The 23,123-nt window shown below is 43.4% G+C and overlaps 1 protein-coding gene across 3 annotated transcripts in view; it reads left to right on the plus strand.

Annotated features, from left to right (window-relative positions):
* FYB2 (FYN binding protein 2) overlaps nt 1–23,123 on the plus strand; it is a 52,209-nt gene that overhangs the window by 15,181 nt on the left and 13,905 nt on the right. For all 3 annotated transcript variants that reach the window (XR_004234259.1, XM_031969040.1, XM_031969039.1), the window contains exons 5-13: nt 1,373–1,501; nt 5,510–5,598; nt 8,679–8,713; nt 10,664–10,695; nt 12,228–12,321; nt 13,369–13,453; nt 16,805–16,871; nt 19,729–19,821; nt 21,998–22,026. Coding sequence is in view for 2 of the 3 variants with exons in the window: in XM_031969040.1 (XP_031824900.1) it covers nt 1,373–1,501; nt 5,510–5,598; nt 8,679–8,713; nt 10,664–10,695; nt 12,228–12,321; nt 13,369–13,453; nt 16,805–16,871; nt 19,729–19,821; nt 21,998–22,026 (653 nt within the window). In the remaining variant the exon portion in view is untranslated. The remainder of the gene's footprint in view (nt 1–1,372; nt 1,502–5,509; nt 5,599–8,678; nt 8,714–10,663; nt 10,696–12,227; nt 12,322–13,368; nt 13,454–16,804; nt 16,872–19,728; nt 19,822–21,997; nt 22,027–23,123) is intronic.

The raw sequence follows: 23,123 nt of genomic DNA on the forward strand, positions 1-23,123 counted from the left end.
ATCTAGCCCTGACTTTATTCCATAGCTATGCGACAGTGTTAATGTTTCATTAGCCTTGGATGGGAAGCTAATTCTCCAAGGTTCATTTTTAATCCTTGCTCTTTTTTACGGCAGAGCAAGTTTGTGTCCTCCCTCCTTAAATAAGCTGGCCCTTTTTGTGGGAATAAAGCCAGTTAGATCACAGGGCAAGCTCCGTGGTGGGTCTCTGTGGATACACAGTGGGAACTAGCAGTTTTATTCACTGTTTGCCCAGGGGAAGTCCCCACCCCACTCCATAATTAAGCATGGGGAGGGGAGGAGGAGGAGAGAAGGGGGTGCTATTTTTGACTCACACTTTTTTTCTATTATTTCTAACAAAAATACAAGGAAGAAAGGGCTTATTTATTAAACAGCAGCAAAGGGTAGCAACAATTTGAAGTCTAAACATGACAAACCCGGAGGGTGGAGAAGTGGGCAAAGCTAGTCTTCAGGCTTGTAACCGAGGCCCTCCATCATTCAGGCTTGTCACTAATATTCTTCCTGGGAGCAGGTGACACTGAGCTTTCTAAGGCCAGGAACTAATCAGGACAAGAAGGTATGGAGGGACTGTGTGCAACAGCTAGGGAGTGTATATATGGACTCCTAAGAGATCTAATGATTTAGGATGATGAGAGTCTTATTTATGTGATAGGTTTTTAAAAATAAAAACAACTTTTTTTTTCATGAGGTAATTGGGGTTAAGTGACTTACCCAGGGTCACACAGCCAGGAAATATTAAGTGTCTGAGGATTTGAACTCAGGTCCTCCTGACTTCAGGGCTGGTGCTCTATCCACTGCATCATCTAGTTGCCCCAATAAAAACAACTTTCACAGCATCACAAATTTAGAACTGAAAGGGAAGGTTATTAGAGGCAAGAGAGACTAACCCCCTCATTTTACTGAAGAGAAAACTAAAGTCTGGGAAGGATCCATGGTTGCCCTGAGAATGCTGAGTGGCAGAATCAAGGTTTGAACTCAGATCCTGGGACTGCATGACTAGTGTTTCCATTTGTTTTGGTTTTCATTGTATTATGTTGCTCTTCAGTTTCTAACTCAGTCCAGTGCTCTTTCCACACACCTAGCAGCCAACTAAAAGTTCAAATACCACTTTAAGAGGTTCACTGGAGCAAGGTGGTACAGTGGGCAGAGCACCGGCCCTGGAATCAAGAGAACTCGAATTCAAATTTGGCCTCAGACACTTACTAGCTGTGTAACCCTGGACAAGTCACCTCATCTTGATTCCCCCCCCAAAAAAAAGAAGTTTTGCTAAGCTACTGGCCTAAAGCTCTTCTCCTTTTCCCAGCTGCACCACCAGAAGAAACCTCCTTTCCTCACCTCTGCTTCTTTTCCCAAGGGTTCCATTATCATCTCTATCTAAACGAGTCCTCAAACCTACATATCCAGCTCTGGTCTCTAACCTGAACTCCTGCCCGGATTCACCAACTGCCCGTGGCTCGCCTCCAGCCAGATGTCCCAAAGGCAGGTCAGTGCCTTGAACTTAAGAGTATTTAATAAAGTGTTTGTTGGGCTGAATGGAGGGAGGGTAGTGGTAATTATGGGATATTTTTCCCATGACCCTTCACATCACCTAGGTATATCCAATAGATATTTATTTCTTGATATCTAATCTAAGATCTAAAATGAATTTGAGGATTTTTGATTAATAATATCAAAACCTAAATTGACTCTATAGAAAGAGGGGAAAGATTACCAATTGGAAGGGGAAACTACCGTAAAGATCAAAAGCACTTAAAAGTCTGTAAGTAAACAATGATTTCTGGGGTGTTTTGGAAAGAAAATGTCTGAATGTGTGAAAATTAAGAGCTTTAATCTTACTTTTCCAAGAACCACTTTTGGGCCTTTTCTACTGGAAAAATCCTTGTTATTGTCCTTTTTTCTGGGAGAGATCAGAGTGTCTCATATCTTTTAAAAATATGCTTTCTTTTCCAAATGGCTGTATTTTAAAACAAATCACTGAGAAAGTCACAAGTCAGAATATAGCTAGCAAACTCTCCCTCAATCCGTTTGTCAATCTTCCAGTTTCTAAATTTTTTTTTTTTGGGGGGGGGAAAGGAATCAGGGTTAAGTGACTTGCCCAAGGTCATACAGCTAGTAAGTATCAAGTGTCTAAGGTCCCATTTGAACTGGGATCCTCCAGACTCTAGCTGCTCTATCCATATAGCTCCACCTAGCTGCTCCTCAGTTTCTACACAAATGCTCCTTCTTAGCCCTGCTCCCTTCTAACTATTCACTAAGTGCTTTATCCTCTTATACCTGGACTATTTTAGGGAACTTTTAGTGAATTTTCATATTTCAAGTCTTTCCTCCATCCTGATCTAATCTCCACTTAGCTTCCAAAGTGATTTTCCTTAAGCATAGTCTACAAACTCCAGTAGCTCCCTATTGCTAATGGAATATGAAAAACTGTTCTTTTGTTAAAAGTTAAACAATCTGGGACAAGTAGATATATCTGTCTGTATATCTGTAGATGTCTATAGATGTAGATATATGTACAGAGAGAAAGAGAGACAGATAGAGAGAGAGAAAGAAAGAAAGAAAGAAAGAAAGAAAGAAAGAAAGAAAAGAAAAAAGAAAGAAAGAAAGAAAGGGAAAGAAAAGAAAGGAAGGAAGGAAGAGAGGGAGGGAGGGAGAGAGGGAGGGAGAGAGAAAGAAAGAAAGAAAGAAAGAAAGAAAGAAAGAAAGAAAGAAAGAAAGAAAGAAAGAAAGAAAGAAAGAAAGAAAGAAAAAAAAGAAAAAAAGAAAGAAAAGAAAGGAAGGAAGGAAGAGAGGAGGGAGGGAGAGAGGGAGAGAGAGAAAAAAAAGAAAGAAAGAAAGAAAAAAGAAAGAAAGAAAGAAAGAAAGAAAGAAAGAAAGAAAGAAAGAAAGAAAGAAAGAAAGAAAGGAAGGAAGGAAGGAAGGAAGGAAGGAAGGAAGGAAGGAAGGAAGGAAGGAAGGAAGGAAGGAAGGAAGGAAGAAAGAAAAAGAGAGAAAGACTTTCCAATGATCTTTCTAGGTCTAAAATGCAGCATCCTATGATTTCCTCCACCCTTCCCCACTTTGCCCGTCAAATCTCTTCTTCTTACTAAGCATAACCAGTTCCTTCAAAGAAGCCTCTTTATTTTCACGTAGATTGTATTTTATGCTTCCTCTGTACATTCTGAAACAGAAACCTTTAGCAGCTTAAGCTAATGTGACTTCAATTAATTTAAGTATTACCACAAGTTCATTCTAAACCTTTAATAATTGTTTTGAAACCCATTCTTTATTTCTTTCTGTTTCATAAGGTAGATAGATAGTGGATGATCAGCCCTCTGGTTTTTTCCATGCTAATTCCTCCATGACTTTCCTCCCAAATTGTCTCTATTGACTCCTGCATGTGGCTTGTATGGACAATTGGTTTCTTTCTGGTATCAGCTAAAATTACAACTATAGTAGGAAACCTTTCTGGGTTTCCTTTAATACCTTCCTTCTGACCCCCAATGTGCCCTTTATACATCTTACCTGCTGTTTGCTATTTGCATGCTATTAAATTCGAATCTCCATGAGAGCAAGGACAGATTGGGGTTTTATTTCCCCACTACCAACTATGTGCCTAGCATACATTCAGCCCTTAATAAATGCTTCTTGTTTAATTGATTTTTTATAAAAAACAATCACAAACCTATCCCCTAAAAGAACATTTCTGACCCAACAAAAGTGCCCCCCCAGTAATGGTACCCATAAATTATATTACCTTTGCTATCATCAGGACTTGTAGGCTATTTGACTAAAATGCAGGTGGAATGGAGTATTTTTCCCACCACCACCTCCATTTTCCTTAGCAGGTAGAACTGCTACAATTCAAGGAGAATATTGTACCCAATTCAACAATTATTCTCTATCTACTGGGTACAGAGCACTGTATGAAACACTGGTCAGGCCATAGTTTAGATAAAGTCAAGTTCTTTATCTCATGAAGCTCATGCTCTGGCATGGAATGTGATACTAATACATAATAATATACAATATTCCAATAATAAGTATAAGAGAATGTAAAGGATGTAAGGAAGATTTATCAAAAGAGGTACAAAGGCAAATTTCTGTATTCTCTCCTCTCTCTCCTCTTTTCCCTTCCCTTCCCATTCCTTCCCCTCTTCTTCTCTATCTCTCTCTGTCTCTCTGTCTCCATCTCTGTCTCTCTGTTCCTGTGTTCCTCTGTGTGGGTGTGTTTTGTTTTCTGACTCTCACTCTCTGTCTCTTTTTCACTCCTCATCAGATTTCTCTCCATAGCCAGACTTTATCTTTCTCTCTTGAAACTCAATCCCACATCCCCCACTTCTACCTAAAAACCCCACAGACATCTCAATGTCAATATGTCCAAAACTGAACTCATAGATTTCCTAAAATCTTTCTCTCTAGCTTCCCCATTTCTATTTAGGGCAGTTTGCATCCTTTCATGGTTCATAACTCAACAAATCATTATCAACAAAGAAGTGGGGAAACAAATGTCTGAGTGAATCATGTCAATTTATTCATAGAAATGGAAGGGATCTGGGATTTTGTCATCACCATAAGAAATTAATGAGGGATGAGGAAACTGAGGCAGGATGAAGTGATTTTCCCAGGACCACACAATTAGCAAGTGGCTGAGGCCATATTTGAACTGAGGTCTTCCTGATTCCAGGTTTGATGCTCCAACCACAGACTACCTATATACATCCCATCATATAAACATACACTTCACAGTAGCCTGGAAAACTCAACTCAATCCATACTGGAAGCAAAGCATTATCTCAGGAAGAACTGTTACCTTCAATTTCTCAGGCATAAAACTGATCCATGAGAACATAGGGAACATTTTAATAGATGTTGTCATACCAAATGGCCACAGTCTCCAATGTGCTTGAAATGAAAAGCTTTAAAAATAGAGACCCAGCTGAAAAAAAGTCCAAATTATATGGCACCTGTAGGAGGTCCATATGTTTTCTGTCATCTTGTTCTGCTACTGGAGTTGGACCAAGAATAGTTTGGGTGGCTCTCTAGAAGATGAGATCAAACCCTAACACTTTTATTCGACTGCAAAAAGCAGACATTCTCATGCATCTATGCAGTAGTCCATAGAAGATTCAATGCAAAAGAATCACAGCATCATAGACCATTTCAATTAAACTCCATTTCACTGTCATAATAATGAATATTATTTATTTAATTTTTAATTTAATGCTTTTAATTTAATTAAATAAATATTATTTAATCTTTCCATATTACTATAGAAAGATGAACACTTTCTCATCAAAAAAGAAGGGAAAAATGGCTAGATGTCCTCAGGGCACAAAAGAGATTTAAAACACAGAAAAATACTGAGCTCTCTCAGTCTCTATTTCTTCATCTGTAAAATAGGTATCCCCCACAGAGCATCCCTAGATATCTAGAATTGTTCCCTGAAATCAATTTTGAAAATTACCAGGGGAAAATAAACTAACCTCTGCCATTCCTCCCCATTGCTTCTCAGCCAAGAATCTGAAGAACTGCATAATTACGAGGCAAGAATCCCATTCCAGAAGCCATCTGAGGACTTCATTTCCCCATGCGCTGATAAATGTGAGTCTACAGAGCTGACGAATGTATTAATAGTCTGGTATATGCAGGTGGCCAAACGCCACACTGCCTGGCCTACTTTGGGCACGACAGATACGGCACCTCCCTGGCTGAGCCCACGGTCCCCATTTTTCCCTGAGGGGAGGGAAGGGTGCATCAGCGCTCTTTCTCATTGCCTCTCACAACCCCATTTCTGCTTCTTTTCCTTCCTATCCAATCTACTTTGATGTCCTTCTTTTTGTAGATATTGGGTGGGGGAGAGAAAAAGAAAATCAAGATAGGAAGATTAATTTTTTTCTCCCTATGCCTTCTGTAAGGAACTTATCCTGAAAGAGGGCTTAGAGCTTCCTCTGTACTTCTGATATCTCCTTTGAAGTCACAGGCTGTTCTGTGTGTGTGGAGGGAGATAACAGACCTGGGGAATTAGGTCCCGGGGTTCTGTCTAAGGGAGGGCAAAGGGCCGGCTCAAAGGGATGAAGTCACTGACTTGTAAGCCTCTGGGTTTTCTGCTGGCAATCAGAGCTTTCTGTGGAAACATTTCTTCTCAAGTGAGGGGGAAAGGGATGGAGTAGGTTGTTGTTGTTGCATTGCAGTTCCTACTGCCTTTTATCCATTCCCATGGCACTCAAATCATTGGCCAGTCTTCTATGGTGAACTAAGGATGTCAGAGCTGGGAGGGACCCAGAGTATTGGAGCTAGGAGGGATGTCAGGAAATCCAATGTTATAATGATGATAATTCACATTTCTGTCAACCTTGAAGGTTTATAAATCATTTCTCCTTCCCCATGAAAGCACTGGGCCATGGGCAATGAGGTATTGCTAGCTCTGTTTTAAAGATGATAAAATTGAGTATCAGAAAGACATGGTAGGTATTTCCACAATCACATGCCTGGAGATCAATAAACCCTGAACTTGAGAGTCCAAACATGGACCTGTTGGCTTAAGCACAAGCAACTGCACCAATATTTTGTGATCACTTTGATGGGAATACTCCTTCCTGTGAGGCAGGCCATCACCCATGTGAGCCTTCTCATCTTGGGTTATCCTATTTGTGTTTTCCCTTAAGTCTTCCGTAGAAGCTCTGCCCATGGGTACTGGTACAGTGCTCACATTATCCCCCCAATGCTCATTCTACCTTATGTCCTTTTGTAATCAGGCACTTCCTGAGAGTTCTTTACATCACTCGTGTTGGTATAAGCCATCACTGTTAAAAACTATGATCCATGCAACAATAGTTGTCTGTTCTTTGGGCCAACCCATGATTTTGGATCTTTAGAGAATGACTTTGTATGATTTGTAATCATAGGGGGCAGCTGGGTGGAGCAATGGATAGAGCACCAGCCCTGAAGTCAGGAGGACCTGAGTTCAAATCTGGTCTCAGACACTTCACACGTCCTGTCAGTGTGACCCTGGGCAAGTCACTTAACCCCAATTGCCTCAGCAAAATATATATATGTAATCATAAACAATCACTGGAAGAATACTGGTGTTAAAAAAACAAGTTTTATTTTCTCAGGGAGCATCTTGGGATCACTTTCTGACATCCTAAAATATAAATCAGGCCATTGTCTTCCTTCTGTTGAATTCTGAACTTAGCATCCGACCATCTGCAGTGTCTATCCTGTATATGCTAATAGACTAACTTAATAAATTTTCAGATCAAGTGCAGGTCCTAATCTGGATAATGGACACTCACCATCCATTTGTTTTATCCCATGTGGATTGTTAGTCTGATCTGCTGAGTAGCCAAAGATGTCAGATCTCAGTAAAAAAAGGTCTATATCTGGCACTGTGTCCTGGCAAGTGTGATGGATTTAGCAGCAGAAGCACCTGGGATCCATCCTGTTTCAGAAACTTGGGTGGGACTATAAGAGGGTCCTGATCTCCCCTAGGCTCAATTTACTACTTATTTAGACAAATAAGAAGAATGCCTGTAGAATCTGCCTTACATGGTCCTTGGAGGCTTAAATATGATGTCGAGGCATTGTGGTTCAGGGATTTAGGACCTCTTGACACAGAAAATTTGGATTCAATCCTGAAATTTATTATGTGAGACCTTCTCTGGGTCTCAATTTGGTAATTAGTAAAATGGCAGTAAGATCTCTTCTTGTTCAAGGGCAACAATCCTAGAATTGTGTGTCTTAAGGTGATTTGGACGCTTTAGAACTCAGTCATTATTATCATAGGCCAATGGGACTGTATAGAGAACCTCACATCTCTGGATGATGTAGTGTAGACAGTAATGGACTTAAAGTTAGGAAGATATAGGTTCAAAGTCTGCCTCAGACATTTAGTTAGCTATGTAATCCTGGGCAAGTCATTTTACCTTTCTCTGGCTTTCATCCAAGTCAGCGATCCAACTGGCAAAGATTACAGGGTGATATACACGATCCCAGATCTCTCTCTCAACTTCTTCCATGAATGACTCCTCTTGGGGTCTTTCTGGCCAACTAGCTTTGAATCTACTCCAACTGGACCATCATGGTGTCTCCATGACAAAGGAATAGAAGATCTAATTAAACTATTTCTAAAAGTAAATCTTTCTCCTGATTTACTAGTTTAGTAACTCTGTTGAGAGAGACAGACAAAGAGATAAAAGGGGGAGAGAGAGAAAAGGAGGGAGAGGGAGTAAGTGAAAGAAGGAAGGAAAGAAGGAAGGAAGGAAGGAAGGAAGGAAGGAAGGAAGGAAGGAAGGAAGGAAGGAAGGAAGGAAGGAAGGAAGGAAGGAATTCCAAGATTTCCAGGCCTCTGCCAAGTAGCTCTTTCCAGAATTCTTTGATCAGGAATGCTCCAGTGTAACCAATAAAATGGCTAATTGAGAGCACTTGAAGGCTCACCAATTGCCTTCCCCATCACACTTTATGCAGGTAGAGGACAGGACGTACCACAGTCTGTCCCAGGCCACATGGCCAGTGTCCTAGTGCTGTCTTCTCTCCAGAACCTCAAGTGCTCCCTGTTCCCGTGGTTTCCCCACTGCTTTAGCCTCTGCAGCACATGTGGCTCGGTGCTGGGGATGGGAAGAAGAAAGTGAGGGCCAGAGCAGACCGTCTTGAAATCTAACTTTTCTGTCTGTTTATTTTAGCCCCTTCTGACATGGGGATAGAAGTTATCGCCAAGGTAATTTTCCTCCTTCCTAGCAAGCGTCTATCTGAAAAAGCAGGAGCAGATTGGACTGAAGCACCTTGGTCTCTGAACGGCTTTTCAATTTCCAAGAACACCCATGGGGGCTGATTGCCGAGGCTCTGAGCCTTTGAGAGGCTGGTACAGGAGGGTGTGGAGGGCAGAGCCAATAGGAGCTTAGTGGGATGCCAGCCCCCCATCTTGTGCCAGCAGGTCCCGTTTTAGCTTTAATAAACTCGCTCTTCAAGGGCAGAGCCCTCCGGCATTTTCTGGGATCCCATTTTCTCACTTCCAAAGAGGGCAGTCACCTTAAACCCATCCAGAGCCTGAAAAACCCCTCCCCGTGTTCAGAGGGCAGTCAGAGGTTACCCAGGAGCCAGGCAGATTCGGGTAAGAGCAGGTGACCGGGAAGGAATTATTATACCATATCTGGGCAGGAGCGGGGGGGGGGGGGGGCTAATTCTGGGCTCCTGGGACTTTTCCTCTGTTAATGAGCAGCTCTCAGCCGGTGTGGGAGCTTCCGTTGTGTCAGGAGACTCTAACAAGCACAGGGCGGGGAGGTTATTAGACAAACATTTCTCTGTCTCTCCGTCCTCGGGCTCCCAGAGTTGGGCAAGGATGGTCAGAAACATTCTTATTTCAAGGTTGGCCTAAGAGCTGAGCACAGCAAATGGAGAAGGCTCAGAAGTGGGGCTCAGAGGTCCTGAGTTCAAAGCCTCTGCTGCATTCTGGGTGACTTTGGACAAATCATTTCATCCTCTGGGACATGGCTTCTCATTTGTAAAGTGGGGGGTAATAACAGCATTCCCTGATGTTTGAGGGGCAAGTGCTTAGAGAATGTCATAGTCTTGCAAATATAGAAATGCAAATGTATTATTACGACTACTATAATTATCTGGATGCCCATCATGCTTACCACAATACTCTATATACAACAGGTGCTTAATAACTGTTTCTGGAATCACACTGAATTGAAAAGAGAAGGCAAAATGTTGGTGGCTGAAATGTTAAAAAAAAAAATTCTTAAATCGGCCTCCTGAACTCTTCCCTCTCTCCCCCAAAATCAATCCAACTGTATTCAGCAAGCACTTATTAAGTGCCACATGTGCCATGCCATAAAGGAGCTGAGTCTGGACCACAAAGCAAAGACTTCCCTTCACGGGTGTTCTGGGCCAACATTTTGGTCTGAAACTTGGAGACCATATGACCTAGTCCACAAGATCCATAGAATTGTGTTCCTTAGCTAGAACCCCTGAGATCTCCCTCTGAAACAACAGATCCAGCCCAGGAAATCAGGGGAGAGACTTAGAAACCACAACTCCAAGAGGAACCTCCAAGAGGTTTTTCTCTTCAAGTTTCTCTTAGGGTGGGAAAATAATGGATCAGTAGATGATTGTCTCTGGTACCAGGGGATACCTAGCTGTCCAAGTGGATTGTCCAATTGCCTGAAGTTTTCCTCTTTTCAACCTTACAAACCGGTTATTCCATCAACAAGAATTTATTAATCACTTAACTTTGGGGCTGGAAAGGTACTCTCTCTGCTCTCAATGAGCTACATTCTTTCTGAGGCAGAGGAGGGAATATATATATATATATATATATATATATATATATATATATGTATGTATATATTCCTCCTCTGTCTATATATATATATATATATATATATATATATATATATATACATAAAAATAAAAGTAAAGTAATTAGAATGAGAAGGAGCTAATTCAAATATGGCCAGTTATAAAGCCCCATCTTCAGTGTATTATTCAGGCCTTAGGCTGGACTACTGAGGAGGAGTTAGTCTCCTGCTATAGGACTTAGACCTTTAAATTAGCAATAAGTGCCTAGTTCTGCTACTTGCTCCTCCACCCCAAAGTCAAGGTCAAGTCACTGAAGGGAATGTTTTCTGTTTACAATCCTGAATACTCTCCCTTCTATTTTCAGCCTCGGAAGAGTTTTGTCCATCAAGGTTTTAGGTAAGTTCTCAAAGGCCTGATACTTTTCCCCTGCCCCTAACCCCCAGTTTTCCCAGTCTATATAAAACTTTGGGCTTGTTTTGTTTTAAGCCAGTTACAATTGTGAGCTCTGGAATAGGTCACTGATCCATCTCTGCTAAACAATTGTACCAGACTCTGCTTTTAAGGCCAGCAGGACAAGACAAATTGTCAGATTACAGTAGAGTGGGAAGAGCTGTACATTTGAAGGTCAGCTTGACCTTGGCTGGGCCCCAAATCACCGAAAGTCAGAGGCGAAAGGGACTTCAGAACCTGTCTAACACAAACCATGCAGAACTAGGGATGCTGCTACCACCAACTTGACAACCAGCCCTCCAAGCCAAGTGTAGTGACTTGCAGGAATGGAGATCTCCCTACTTTTTAGTTCAGTTTCCTTGTCTAAAAGAACGGCAGTGTGGGTTTGGATGACTCATCTGAGAAATGAATCAGAGTTGGATCCTCTCCCATTGACATGGATCCGATATTTGGAAATAGCCATGGTCCCCTCAGTCCCAACTCCTGTGAGTCTGGAAGTAGTTAATTGGCCTTTGGGGCTCAGGTTTGTGTTGCTCCTCTAGCTCCTGTCTGGTCTTTCCCCCGTTTTAGTCATGAGGTAGATGGAGATATTTTGCTCCTCGTGGCCCCAAAGGAGAGAACAAGCTCAGAAGGGGCAGAAGCTTCTGAAACGTCAGAATCGCCTCCATACCGAGCGCGATGATGGGTCCTAAGCCCGTGGTTCGGGAAGGACAGCATGTCTCTAGAAGAGGGTGATGAGAACTGGAGGCCGTGGCTGCTAGGACTGCTTGGAGGAAGTGGGGAGGGTTAGCCCAGAGAAACCTTGGGAAGCCAGGAGAGTTGGTTTCAGGTATTTGAAGGTTTTCCTGAGGAAAAGGAATGAGCTTTGCTTGGCTTTGACTCAGAACTCGATGCAGAGCAGGAACGCCAGCTTGACAGAAGGGAAATCCCTCCAGAGATCCTGGGGCTCTTCTGCCATGGCTCAGGGGATGCTGGGGAGGGACTTCTCCTTCAGGCAGGGTGGGAGGGGAGGAACTCTGACCTCTCTCCAAATTCTGGGGTTCTGTGAGCTGGCTCTCCAGCCTATTTCTGACTCCTCATCAAGTTCTCTTCACACCCTAGAACCTCCCTAACTGCTCCCATCTGGCTTAGAACCCCTGGGTGTGTATTTGGGTCAGAGACTGGCAGGAGACGGCTGGCTCTGGGCAGAGCAGCCTTGATGCCCACTAATTCCTGGGGCAGATGGACTTAGGAATAAATCCCTTTCTGCTAAAAAATCAGCCTCTTCCCCTCCAAGGGCATTTGGGAGAAAAGAGGTGTCTGGATGGATTCAGACGGTTCTCCGGCCCGAACTGGTGCTCTTCAACTCAGCGAAGGGCTAAGGTTTGTTACCCAAAGATAAGACGTGACAGTGGCTAATCCACAGGTCCAGCCTGTCTACTGCTACTATGAGACTGTCCTCAGTTCAGACTTGGTTCGAGCATCTCTTAATTTTTCAGCCATGAACACGCCTCTGGGAACGACAAAAAGAAGGGGAAACAGCCACGGGAAGGTGAAGTGCACCAAAAGGACAAGGACCCAAATCTGAAGAAGGTATTTGTCTGCTTGGGTAGACATCGGGATCCCCTCCTAGATGCATCATTCTGTACGTGTGATGTCTCATTAAGGCACAGGAGCTTCTGGGAGCAAGGGCTCTTTGTGATGGTGGTCCTTGAATTCTAAGGCATCCAGTGTAGCATTACTATGCATAATAATAATAATAATAATAATAATAATAATAATGATGATGATGATGATGATAGGTGCTTAATGAGTGCCAGCTGAATTATAAGGAGGTGAATCCTAGTCTGTCAGACTTTATAATGGGCCAAGGAGAGCTGACAGTCAAAGGAACTAGATTCTCTCTGATGTTCCCCGTCCCATTCCCATATCTCACACTCTAAGGGTTCCCCATTCCCATGTTCCAAGGTCCTTCCATTATCCACACATGACTTTCTTAGTGTCACATAGATCTACTAAGTGTCTGAATCTGAGGTAGGATTTGAGTTTAGATGTAAGTTTAGATTTTATTTTTATTATAGAAACTGTGTAAACTTCTTAAAAGTAATTTAGGGATTTAATTAATTCAATAACAATTTATTAAGTGTTTACTGTAGGCAAGGCACTGTGATAGACGTGAGGATAGCGTATCCTGAGAATTGCTTATGGAAATCATTTTATAAATCTTAAACCATGAAGAAGTTTGTGGCACCGTAGCCAGAGAACTATGGAGTCAAAAAGACTAAATTCAAATCTTGTCTCAGACATGTACTAGCTGCAAGACCCTTGGCAAGTCATTTAAGTCTATTTGCCTCAGTTTCTCATTTGAAAATTAGTGGAAAAGAGAATGACAAACCACCCCAGGATCTCTGCTAAGAAAACCCAAATGGGGACACAATTGAGTACTGTTTGCAGAACACTCTAAAGTTCCTCCCAATCCTAAATCCTCCGATCTTATTAGGAAGTCTTTTTTTTTTTTTTTTTTTTTTTTTTTTTTGTCATTGTCTTTAATTTATGAGAGAATAAAAAGGAAATAGCTTTTTAAAATGGAAATGAAGTTCCTGAGAACTCTGCTGATTTCTTCTCATTTCTTACATTTAGATCAACGGGGCTGAAGGCATTCCCCGAAAACTCCAGGTAAAGGAGGACTTCCGAGGCAAGAGAAATCTGCTACGCCTAAAGCCAGGTGAGACTCGCTGGGAGCATCCCAAGGGAGGCAGCCCTGTGGGGATGCTGCTGTCCAAGAGCAGAGACAAGCTTTAGGAGTGTGCAGGGCACTGTGGGAGGTACAGGAGATTTACAAATAGCATCCCTGTCCTTGGGAGTTTACATTCTCCTAAGAGATGCATAAATAGGCAGATACACACTTAATAACTTGAGGAGAGAGAAAGCACTGACAACTGCTGGGTTCTTACCTCCTCCCTGAAGGAAGAGGTACCTGAGCTGAGAGTCAGAAGGAGATAAGAATGGAGTTTAGAAGAGGTGAAACAGAGAGGCTGGTTCCTCTTGCCTCCCTGACCCTCGCCTCCCATGGTGATATCATTTATCAAAGTTCACATACAAATAGCATTTTAATAAGCTGTGGTTCTTTGGATCTGAAGGAAGCTTTATGGTGGGGAAAGCTGTTGTTTCTGATGCAATCTTGTGGAAAACCGGGGGCCTCAGAGAGCTTGGTATCCCTATGCATTCTGTGACCTTGTTAAGTGTCTGTCGGGATCTTTGCTGTGGTTACATTGCAACTTAAATGTAATTTAGGGATTTAATTAATTCATTAACAATTTATTAAGTGTCTACTCTAGACAAGGCACTGTGATAGATGTGAGGATACAGTATGCTGAGAATAATCTATGAAAATCATTTATTTTCTTAAATCTTAAATCACTATATAAACATTAGTTTTTTATGGTTGTTTTATGGTTTGGTTTGATTTTACATAATAATAACATTAGGGTTTGTGTTGCCTCCTGGGATGTGGGTAGGAGTTAAAGAAATGACAGAAATGGATAGATTAGGATCTACAGCTTTGAAAAAAGAGAAAAGTGAGTGAGATGAGTGGAGAGGAGCACATGGACTCACAAAATGCATTTAAGGAAATTATTGTTGTTGCTTTTCCAAAAGAAGGGCCTTGGAGTATTTGAAAGCATTGTACTCGCCTTTTATAGAGGGGTGACTTTCAGGAGTTGACCACTTTTGTGAAAGAATTAACATCGGAGGCAGCTAGGTGTCCTGGCCCTGGAATCCAGAGGATTCAAGTTCAAATCCAGACCTGTATATTTACTTACTAGCTGAGTGATCCTAAGCAAATCACTTAACCTCTAATTAATTCCAAATAAAAAATTAAAAAGAATAAACACTGGTTCCAAGATTGCAAGCTTGATGATTGAAAGAGAACTGGAGTGAGAACTAGCTGGGAGTGATAGCCGGAAAGAAGTGAAAAATACAAGTTGAGTTTAGAGAAATCAGAGCTGGAAAGAACATTTGTAGAGTTATTTGGTGATGAAATTATTGGAGAGATGGACTTGAACTCATGAAGAGCTAAGTTCAAATCCTACCTTCAACACTTATTTCATAATGTCTCTTAACCTGTCAGCTTCAGTTTCTTTGTGTATAAAATGGGGATAATAATAATATCTACTTCCTAGATTTGTTGTGAGGATCAAGTGAGATACCATATTTTAAATGTTTTGCAAATCTTGAAGTACTTTACAAGACGTCTCAAAAGTGTTAGGATAAATTTATTAAATATTGAAAAGGGCTACAAGTTGTATGTAATAAATTTTCAGTTCCATGTGCAATCATCATCATGTTATGGATGCTTATTTTATTCCATAAATTTAAAATAAAATCAATAAATATTCTTCTTAAAAGTCTTTGTTCATTTTCAAACTTTAATAGCTAAAATTCCACACAAAGACTTTTGGAGCACTATCATCATCTCTTTGTCACCATTATCGTGTTTCTAGATAATTGGATAATTGGATGATAATTGGAGGCAGAAGGATGGATAAGATAAGCAAGAGACAAGTTTAGAGAGGGAATAAGAGGTATGCATGCAGAGCCTTGGAGGATGTTCCCACTGGAGGCAGAAGAGAGCACAAAAAGGAACCACGGGAAAGTGCTGTGATGGCCTGAGAAGTTTGTTGAGTTCACAAGGTATGCCCTTTACCAGCCCATAGTTTTTGCACTCTGGAAAGCTGCTCCATGTTGAACTCATCCTAATGATGAGGAATAAAACAATCTGTTCAGTCCTCAGCCCAGTGTGCTATTCAGAGTTGTATGGCTGCCCCTTTGTGTTTCTAAATGGGCAGGAAAAGCCTGGAAGAGGATGATGGCCCAAGAATGCTCCTGGAGCACAGTGCCCTCATCTATAAAAGGTCTTTGCAGCCTGGGGAAGAAGAATGGGTCTGGATTTGAAGTCAAGGCACAGGGGATAGGATCCTCTCTCTGCCATTTGTATGACTTTGAGTATGTCATTACTCCCCTCAAGGCCTCCATTTCCTCATCTATAAAATCGGAGCTTGAACTAGGTGGTTCCTAAAGTCCCCTCCAGCACTTGTCCTCTGGCCCCAGGACCTCATACACTCAAAGTCCGCCCTAACCCCTTTGGCACTTCTTTGCTTGGGAGTTTAGTCTTGTCTCACCAGCCCTAATTTTATTTCACAAAGTGCTTAAGCACGTAGTAGGTCCTCAAGAAATGCTTTCTAATGACAAGCAAGTCAGTTATCTTCTCGGGACTCCGGGTTCCTGAGACAGAAAAGCAGAACACTGGACATTAGAGGACCCCATAATCTGATGTCTCCGAAAGACTCGGGAAACACGGAGGTGGAAAGGATTTCCTTATAGAGTCTCTCAGATTCAGTTTCCCTCATCTGCAAAATCGTAAAAGCTCAGGAACACACTACCTAGCTCACAAAGATCTTTTGAATATTGAATCAGGTGATGCGTATAAACTGACTTGGAAATTTTGTAGTGTCTTATAAATACTAGTTATCATTATTCTCTTAACTGACTCATCAATGGCTCTGTGGAGTTTCTACAGAAATGGTCTTTCGAATACTCTGACGTCTGATGATCAGTGGATCACTGAACAGGTGGACAAGATACTCGTTTCTTTCTTATTCCAGTTTTCTTGTGGTCCGGTTTTTGGCAACAAGATGAAAGTGTGGGGGTGTTAGCTCACGCCCACAGGCTCAGTCAGGGCCAGCACCTTGGGGCCACCCAGTGCTAGAACGTCTGAGGAAGGTGACAGGGGCAGTCCTGTAGCCTTGTGTTTGTGTCTCCCACTGGCACTCTCTGTCTAGAAAGTTTTTCTGCCGGTGCAGCTCAGAAACTGTAAGTTCTCATTCTTGCGCAGGGAGAGATGACCGGCAGGATGATCTCAGACAAACCCGGAGAGACTTGCAGGGACCGGCGTCCCACGTTGCGGGCCCGTGGGCGCCGCTTCCCCGAAGGATCACGCTCTCCCAGGCGGCCTCCCTCTGGGCCCCGGGGCACACCGCGCTCACGGAGGTGACCGGCTGCTCTCCTTTGTTTTCAGACGCGCACGGCGGCGAGGAGGTGTACGAGGACCTGTACGGCGGGGAGAGCGGCCAGGCCCAGACCGAGTGAGTGCCTCTGCTCCTGGCCCGGCTTCTGCTGGGGGGGGCAGCCCCGCGGTGGGGGGAGGGGGAGGCTTCTCGGAAGCCTGGAGCTCAGTCACGTGCAAGAGCGCGCAGCCTGGTTCTAACTAACCCCAGAAAGGGGGGGCGGGGGGAGGGTCATGAGCAGATCTCAGCTCGGTGTGAGAAGAAAAATGTCCCGGGAATTGCCGCTGGTCCCAAGTCACTCAAACTGCCGGGAAACGCCGGTAACCGAGCGACGGGGGCGCTCTTGGCTGGGCTGCGCCCTTGTCCGCGTGGGGGGAGCGCGGGTAGAGCGGGGCCGGCCCTCTCAGAACGGGGGAGACCCAGTTCTAACGCCGCCGACACCAGCTCTTCCTGAGGCGGGTTTGTCGGCGGTAGAACGGGGGCCCCGCCTTCAGTGTGTCCCCAAGTCACCCAGACCCCAGCGTGGACGTGGGGGCGGGGGTAGATGGGACCCTAACCCTGCTTCTCTAAACCAAAGAACGAGGCGCAGAGTGGGGCGCCCCCTGCGGCCGGGGGGAGCAGGTGGCGGCCCACGAGGCAGCACGCGCAGAGTGGGGCGCCCCCTGCGGCCGGGGGGGGAGCAGGTGGCGGCCCACGAGGCAGCATGCGCAGGTGGTGGCCCACGAGGCAGCACACGCAGAGTGGGGCGCCCCCTCCGGCCGGGGGGAGCAGGTGGCGGCCCACGAGGCAGCATGCGCAGAGTGGGGCGCCCCCTCCGGCCGGGGGGGAGCAGGTGGTGGCCCACGAGGCAGCACGCGCAGAGTGGGGCGCCCCCTCCGGCCGGGGGGAGCAGGTGACGGCCCAGAAGGCAGCGCGCGCACCAGGACCAGTCGGAGGCGCGGGACGCTCGGCGCTGCTTGGCCCTCCCTCCGACACCCAGCGCAGACAGAACTGGCGGGGACGCAGAACGTGACGGTGCCGGCAGCGCCACGTGCTGCCTTTTCTCATCCCACGAGGACCAGTCAGGGGCCCGCGGGGACAAACCCTCAGCCGCGGGAGGGCGGCGAGGGGCCCAACGGAGGGGCTCCTGAACCCGAGGGGGAAACGCGGGGACTCGGGATTAACAGAAGTTCCCCAGAGGGGGAGAGAACGCCCGGCCGGAAGCGCGCGCCCGGAGCCCGGGACAGAGCGGGCTCGCGGCCGAGGGCGAGGCTCCTTCCCCTGCCCGGCTGTGAAAGGCGGGGCCAGCGGGAGGGGGGGGGGATGATCCGCTGCTTGGGGGCGAGCTCTCCCGGGGACGCCCAAAGGGTCGCAGCGCCCCCGCCGTGCCTTAGGGGAGGCTGACAAGCCGGGCCGCCCGTCTCTTTCAGAGAGAAGCCAGTCCCACTTGTCGGTGTTTTTTCTTCCCAAAATGGCAGCCAGCTGACAAAAGTTCAGATCTTTCATTGTGTCCTTCAGTATAGCCCGGTTAGCCCAGAGGCCTCTCTCTCCCAAGAGCTCTTACAGCTTGTCCTTGGCTTCTGCCTCTGCTTTCTTCGGCCTCCATCCAGCTCCAAGGTGGAAGATGCAAAGAATCTCTCTTGCCTCCAAGACGGGGCTTGTGGGCTTCCTCCCAGAGTGCTCCTCTCCGACCCCAGTCGATGTTCCGGAGAAATTCTCCTCAAGCTCTAAGAGCTTCCTGTTATATATGATCTCCCAAAGGTTAACTCCTCCTTCTGGAGAGAGAGGGATTCTGGGTTATCTCCCAGAGTGCTCTCTGGCCCTAAGGGAGGTGTGAATTCAGATATCTCTTTCTAAACCCTGAAATCTCCCAAACGTGTGAACTCCAATGAGTACTTAAATACTTCTTGCTTCTAGGAGCTCTCCAAAGGTGTGGACACAAGCATCATTTCCATCAGTTGTATTTGGTACCTTGTTTCAAGTTCTGGCCCAAAATATCTCCCTCTCCAATCAAATGAATCATATAATTATTGTCTCTATCAACTCTAATGGCTTAACAGTTTGTAAAGATTCCAACACCACTCTTGACTTTAACTAAAAAGCCTCCACCAATTCTTAAAAGAAATTGTGTTTGTGAAGGAGCAAAAAGGGTCATGCCTAAAAACCCAAAGGATGTGTTCAAAAAAGCACATTAGTCCTGGTTCCACAGTCATGGAATAAGAACAGCTCAAAGAACGACTCAAATCCCTAAGTCAAAACTACATGTAAAATAATTGATTCCTATACAATCCTAGTCTTAACATACATCTTCAGGCTCAGCCTTAGAAGAAATGTCATCATAAATTCGCGCTACAAGCCCTCTCCCCCTCCTCCTCTGTACTAAGTAAACTGGAAATAAATCGCTAGGCCATTCAGGTGACTAAAAATGAACTGAGGCTGGTCTCCTTATGAGGAAGAAGCAGGAGCAAGGAGGGACATTTGAGAGAGAGAAAAAAATTGTGCATTGATGTCGAGAAACCCTTCTGCGTAATGAGAACTGCCCATGAGTGAAGTCTTGAAGGGGGCCAGGAAGGAGAATACCTCCCCCTACCCTTGTCCAACAACAGATTGGTCTAGATTCACTATACAGTCACTTCTAACTCAGTCACTGAGTCTGTGAAGTACACTCAGCAGTTTTGTGGTGCTCCTTGTGACTACCCCTGAAATGCACCATTTTGTTCTAGGATCCTTTCTATTTGCCCCTGCTTTTAGAAAAGTATGGCAAAATAACTTGCCCTTTTGTATCAGAGATTGGTTCACTGGTCCTTTGCAAAAAGGAAGGGAGACTAGAACACGTTGAGATTTGTTACTGAAATCTCTTGGGGTTGTGTCTGTTATAAAGCCATCAGAAAACCTCTGGTCTCACTCAGTGGGGTATCTCTTAGGCCCAGCACTTATAACATTTTTTTTTCTTTAGGTTGGAAGGAAAAGAAAAATTTAAAAAACTGGGAAGGTTTTTTAAAAAAGAAAAAGAAAAAGTTAAACCGAAGAAGATGAAAAAGAACTTTAGGTAAAAAAAAAAAAAAAAAAAAAAAAAAAAAAAAAAAAAAAAAAAAAAAAAAAAAAAAAAAAAAAAAAAAAAAAAAGTTGGGGGGGGTCTTTCTGTAGGAAATAGTAATTTTTTAATTTAGTAATTTATTTTACTTTTTTAATTTTTAATTTTAGTAATTTATTAAGTCAACAAAGTATAGCATAATGCATCCTGTTCTGGGAAATACGGATGCTACCCACAAAAATGAAGCCCAAATTAGTGGGAAATGTCCCCTTTTAAAACTAATTTCTAGAGGAAAAGACATTTACTATATAGACAACAATGTGGACCATCAAAAATATTTTTTCTGCTGTATATGTATACATGTATTTAACAAATAGTTTAACATATTTAACATGTATGGGACTACCTGCCATCTAGGGGAGGGGGGAGGGGGAAGGAGGGGAAAAATTGAAACAAAAGGTTTTGCAAGGGTCAGTGTTGAAAAATTACCCATGCATATGTTTTGTATGTAAAAAGCTATAATAAAAATATATTTTTTTCCCTTTAAAGATTGAGGGGAAAGGATTTCAAAATATAGGACTTTGAATAGGTGGCTCCAAGAAACTATGAAAGGAGAGATTCAGGGTCAGAGGATCTGGGTTCAAACCCACTATGCCACTTGATTTTTCTGTAATACTGAGCAAATCTCTCAATCTTCAGAAAAATAAGGAAGTTGCTCCTCTAAGTCTTTATGGTCTTCCAATTTGAATTAAATGTACATTGAAAGAGAAAGTTTCTTTTTCTGGCTGGGCATATATTGCTCTAGACATTATTATTATTATTATTATTCCCTTTTTCTTAGGTGCTAAATCCCATTTTTAGCCAGTTATTTTAGTTTTAGAAACAACGTAAGCATGATTTGGTGTCATCAGTGTCCTCATCTGGGAAAGGAAGCTTGACTAAGATTTATATTAAGGTCCCCTTCAGCTCTAAGGCTGCAGCCCTTTGTGGCCAGAAATCATGCCATCATAAAATCTTCAGGGGAGAAGGAATCTTCAGAGACCAGCTCGCCCCAGATCTCGGCCTTCCAGGCTTCCAGACAAGGAGATGGGAAGCCGGATTTTTCAACCTGTCTCCATCATTGACTGGTTAGACAGTCCCTCATTTGTACATTGAAAAAGGTTGGACAGAATCAAAAGATTCAATCTAGAAGAAACCTTGAGATCATCTCCCTCAATTCCCACCTTCTATAAAGAAGGCAACTTTAGTGGCCAAAAGCACACAGGTGGGCAGCAGTGGAGATCTCTTGAACCTGGACCCTCTGTCTCTAGAAATAGTATTCTTTCCAGGCTACCATGGTAACCCACAGTTACCATGCTGAATTCACACCCCTAAAAACACAGTGATGATAGATCCCTAATTGAGATCATCAGTTGTGCCTAATGCCAGCCCATGGGAGAGAGAATGGGAAAATGGGAGGTTCCCTCTGCTACCCAGACTAGGATCTAGTTCCATTCCATCCTCCTAGATGAGGCGAGAACTTGAGTGTTATCAAATGTCTCTAAGTCTGCTTTCCTGGTCTGTCAAATGAGGGAGGGATGTGGGCAGGGAGGCCATCTCTTGGGGTGGAAACTGAATCGGAAGACACAGATAGAACTGGGAACAAACAGAAGACAAGAAGGGACTTCTTGTTCAAGCTCGTTAACTTGAAATTGTGTCTATCAGGTAAAATTGCAAATCTATGTTTGTGTCCTACTGGGAAATCATCCCTTTCTGGCAATTTTTAAGTCTTTCAATTCATTCATTTTTCACTCATTTATTAAATGCCTACTCTGAGTTAGGATCTCTCTGTGTCTTCCTCCTCTTCTTCTCTCTCTGTCTCTGTCTCTATTTTCTCTCCTCTTCCTTTTTTGTCTTTCTCTATGCATATAATCTTGTCTTTGGAATGGGTAGAGAATAGGACACTTGTGAAGTCATTAGAACAGGAAGGGCCAGATGAGAGACAGTTTTCTCTGCCAAGGCAAAACAGACTTCTCCGACATTAAGGGTCTTAGAAAGTTTCCTGGGACCCTGACAGGTCAAATGACCGAGAGGACTTGAATCCAGATTTTCTTACTCCAATGCTACCTTTCTTTGAGATAAATAAATGTGTTCCGTATAATAATATTTTTGTCTAACACTCCATCCCCCTTTTGTTTTTGCTGACTTACAGTGGATTTTCCATTTCGATGCCTAATTTAGGTAAGTGACAATTACTTTTCTTGGTTTTATGCAAATATATTAAATAAGACAGAATGAGGGAAGGGAGAGAAGTGAGTCCCACCCCCAAAAAAACTTGATACCCCAAAACAGAAGCTTTCCATACAGATCAAGCATTTTACCAAAGTATTTCTCACTTTACCAAGCCTGAATATGATTCACTTTTGAAGCAGTGCTTCCAGAAAACATCGATGCTTCCTGAGTGAATCCTCACATCAGTCAATAGTGTGATAGACGGGGCACAGCACTGCCCCTCGAAAACCTCAGTCAAAATCAGGTTTCTGACACTTATTTGTCTTGTGACCCAGGGCAAGACACTTAATTTCTAGGGGTCTGAGCTTCCTTATCTGTGAAATAAGGATAATAAGTTTTCACAGAGTCATAGTGTTAAATGTGATTATATTAAACATTTTCTAAACCTTCAGGTTTATGAAATTTAAGGTTTGTGAGAGACAGAACATTGACTTAGAACAAGAGAACCTGGGTCCAAATCCCATCTCTGATGTTTCTTTCTTGTAAGACCTTCCATGGACCTTAGTTTCTTCATTTTTAAAATGGAGAAGTTACATGAGGCAGCCTCTGTATCTGTGCTCCTATGAATTATTCTCTAAACATCAGTTATCATGATGGGGTGGTGATAGTGATAATGTTGATGATGACAACTTGGAATTGTCAGAGAAGCTCATGAATTAGAAATTATGTGTCTTATCAGGTAATACTGCAAATCCATGCTGATGTCTTATTGGAAATCATCCCATTCTGGCAACTTTTAAGTCTTTCATTTATTCATTTTTTCACACATTTATTAAATACCTGTCTGTCCTCTCCACTTCTCTCCCTCTCCCTTTTCCCTTCCCTCTCCTTTCCCCCACCCCTCTCTTTTTCTTTCTCTTCCTCTCTCTCTCTTTCCTTCTCTTTCTCTCTTTCCCCTTTCTCCCCCTCTTCTTCTTTCTTTCTCTTTCTTTTTCCCTCTCTTTTTTTATATCTTTATGCATATACATATACATACTAACACATATATGCATACATATCATTTATATAAACATATGCATAGTACAAGAGGGAGCTTCAGTTTCACC

Source organism: Sarcophilus harrisii, chromosome 4 (assembly GCF_902635505.1).
Source record: "Sarcophilus harrisii chromosome 4, mSarHar1.11, whole genome shotgun sequence".
NCBI lineage: Eukaryota > Metazoa > Chordata > Mammalia > Dasyuromorphia > Dasyuridae > Sarcophilus > Sarcophilus harrisii.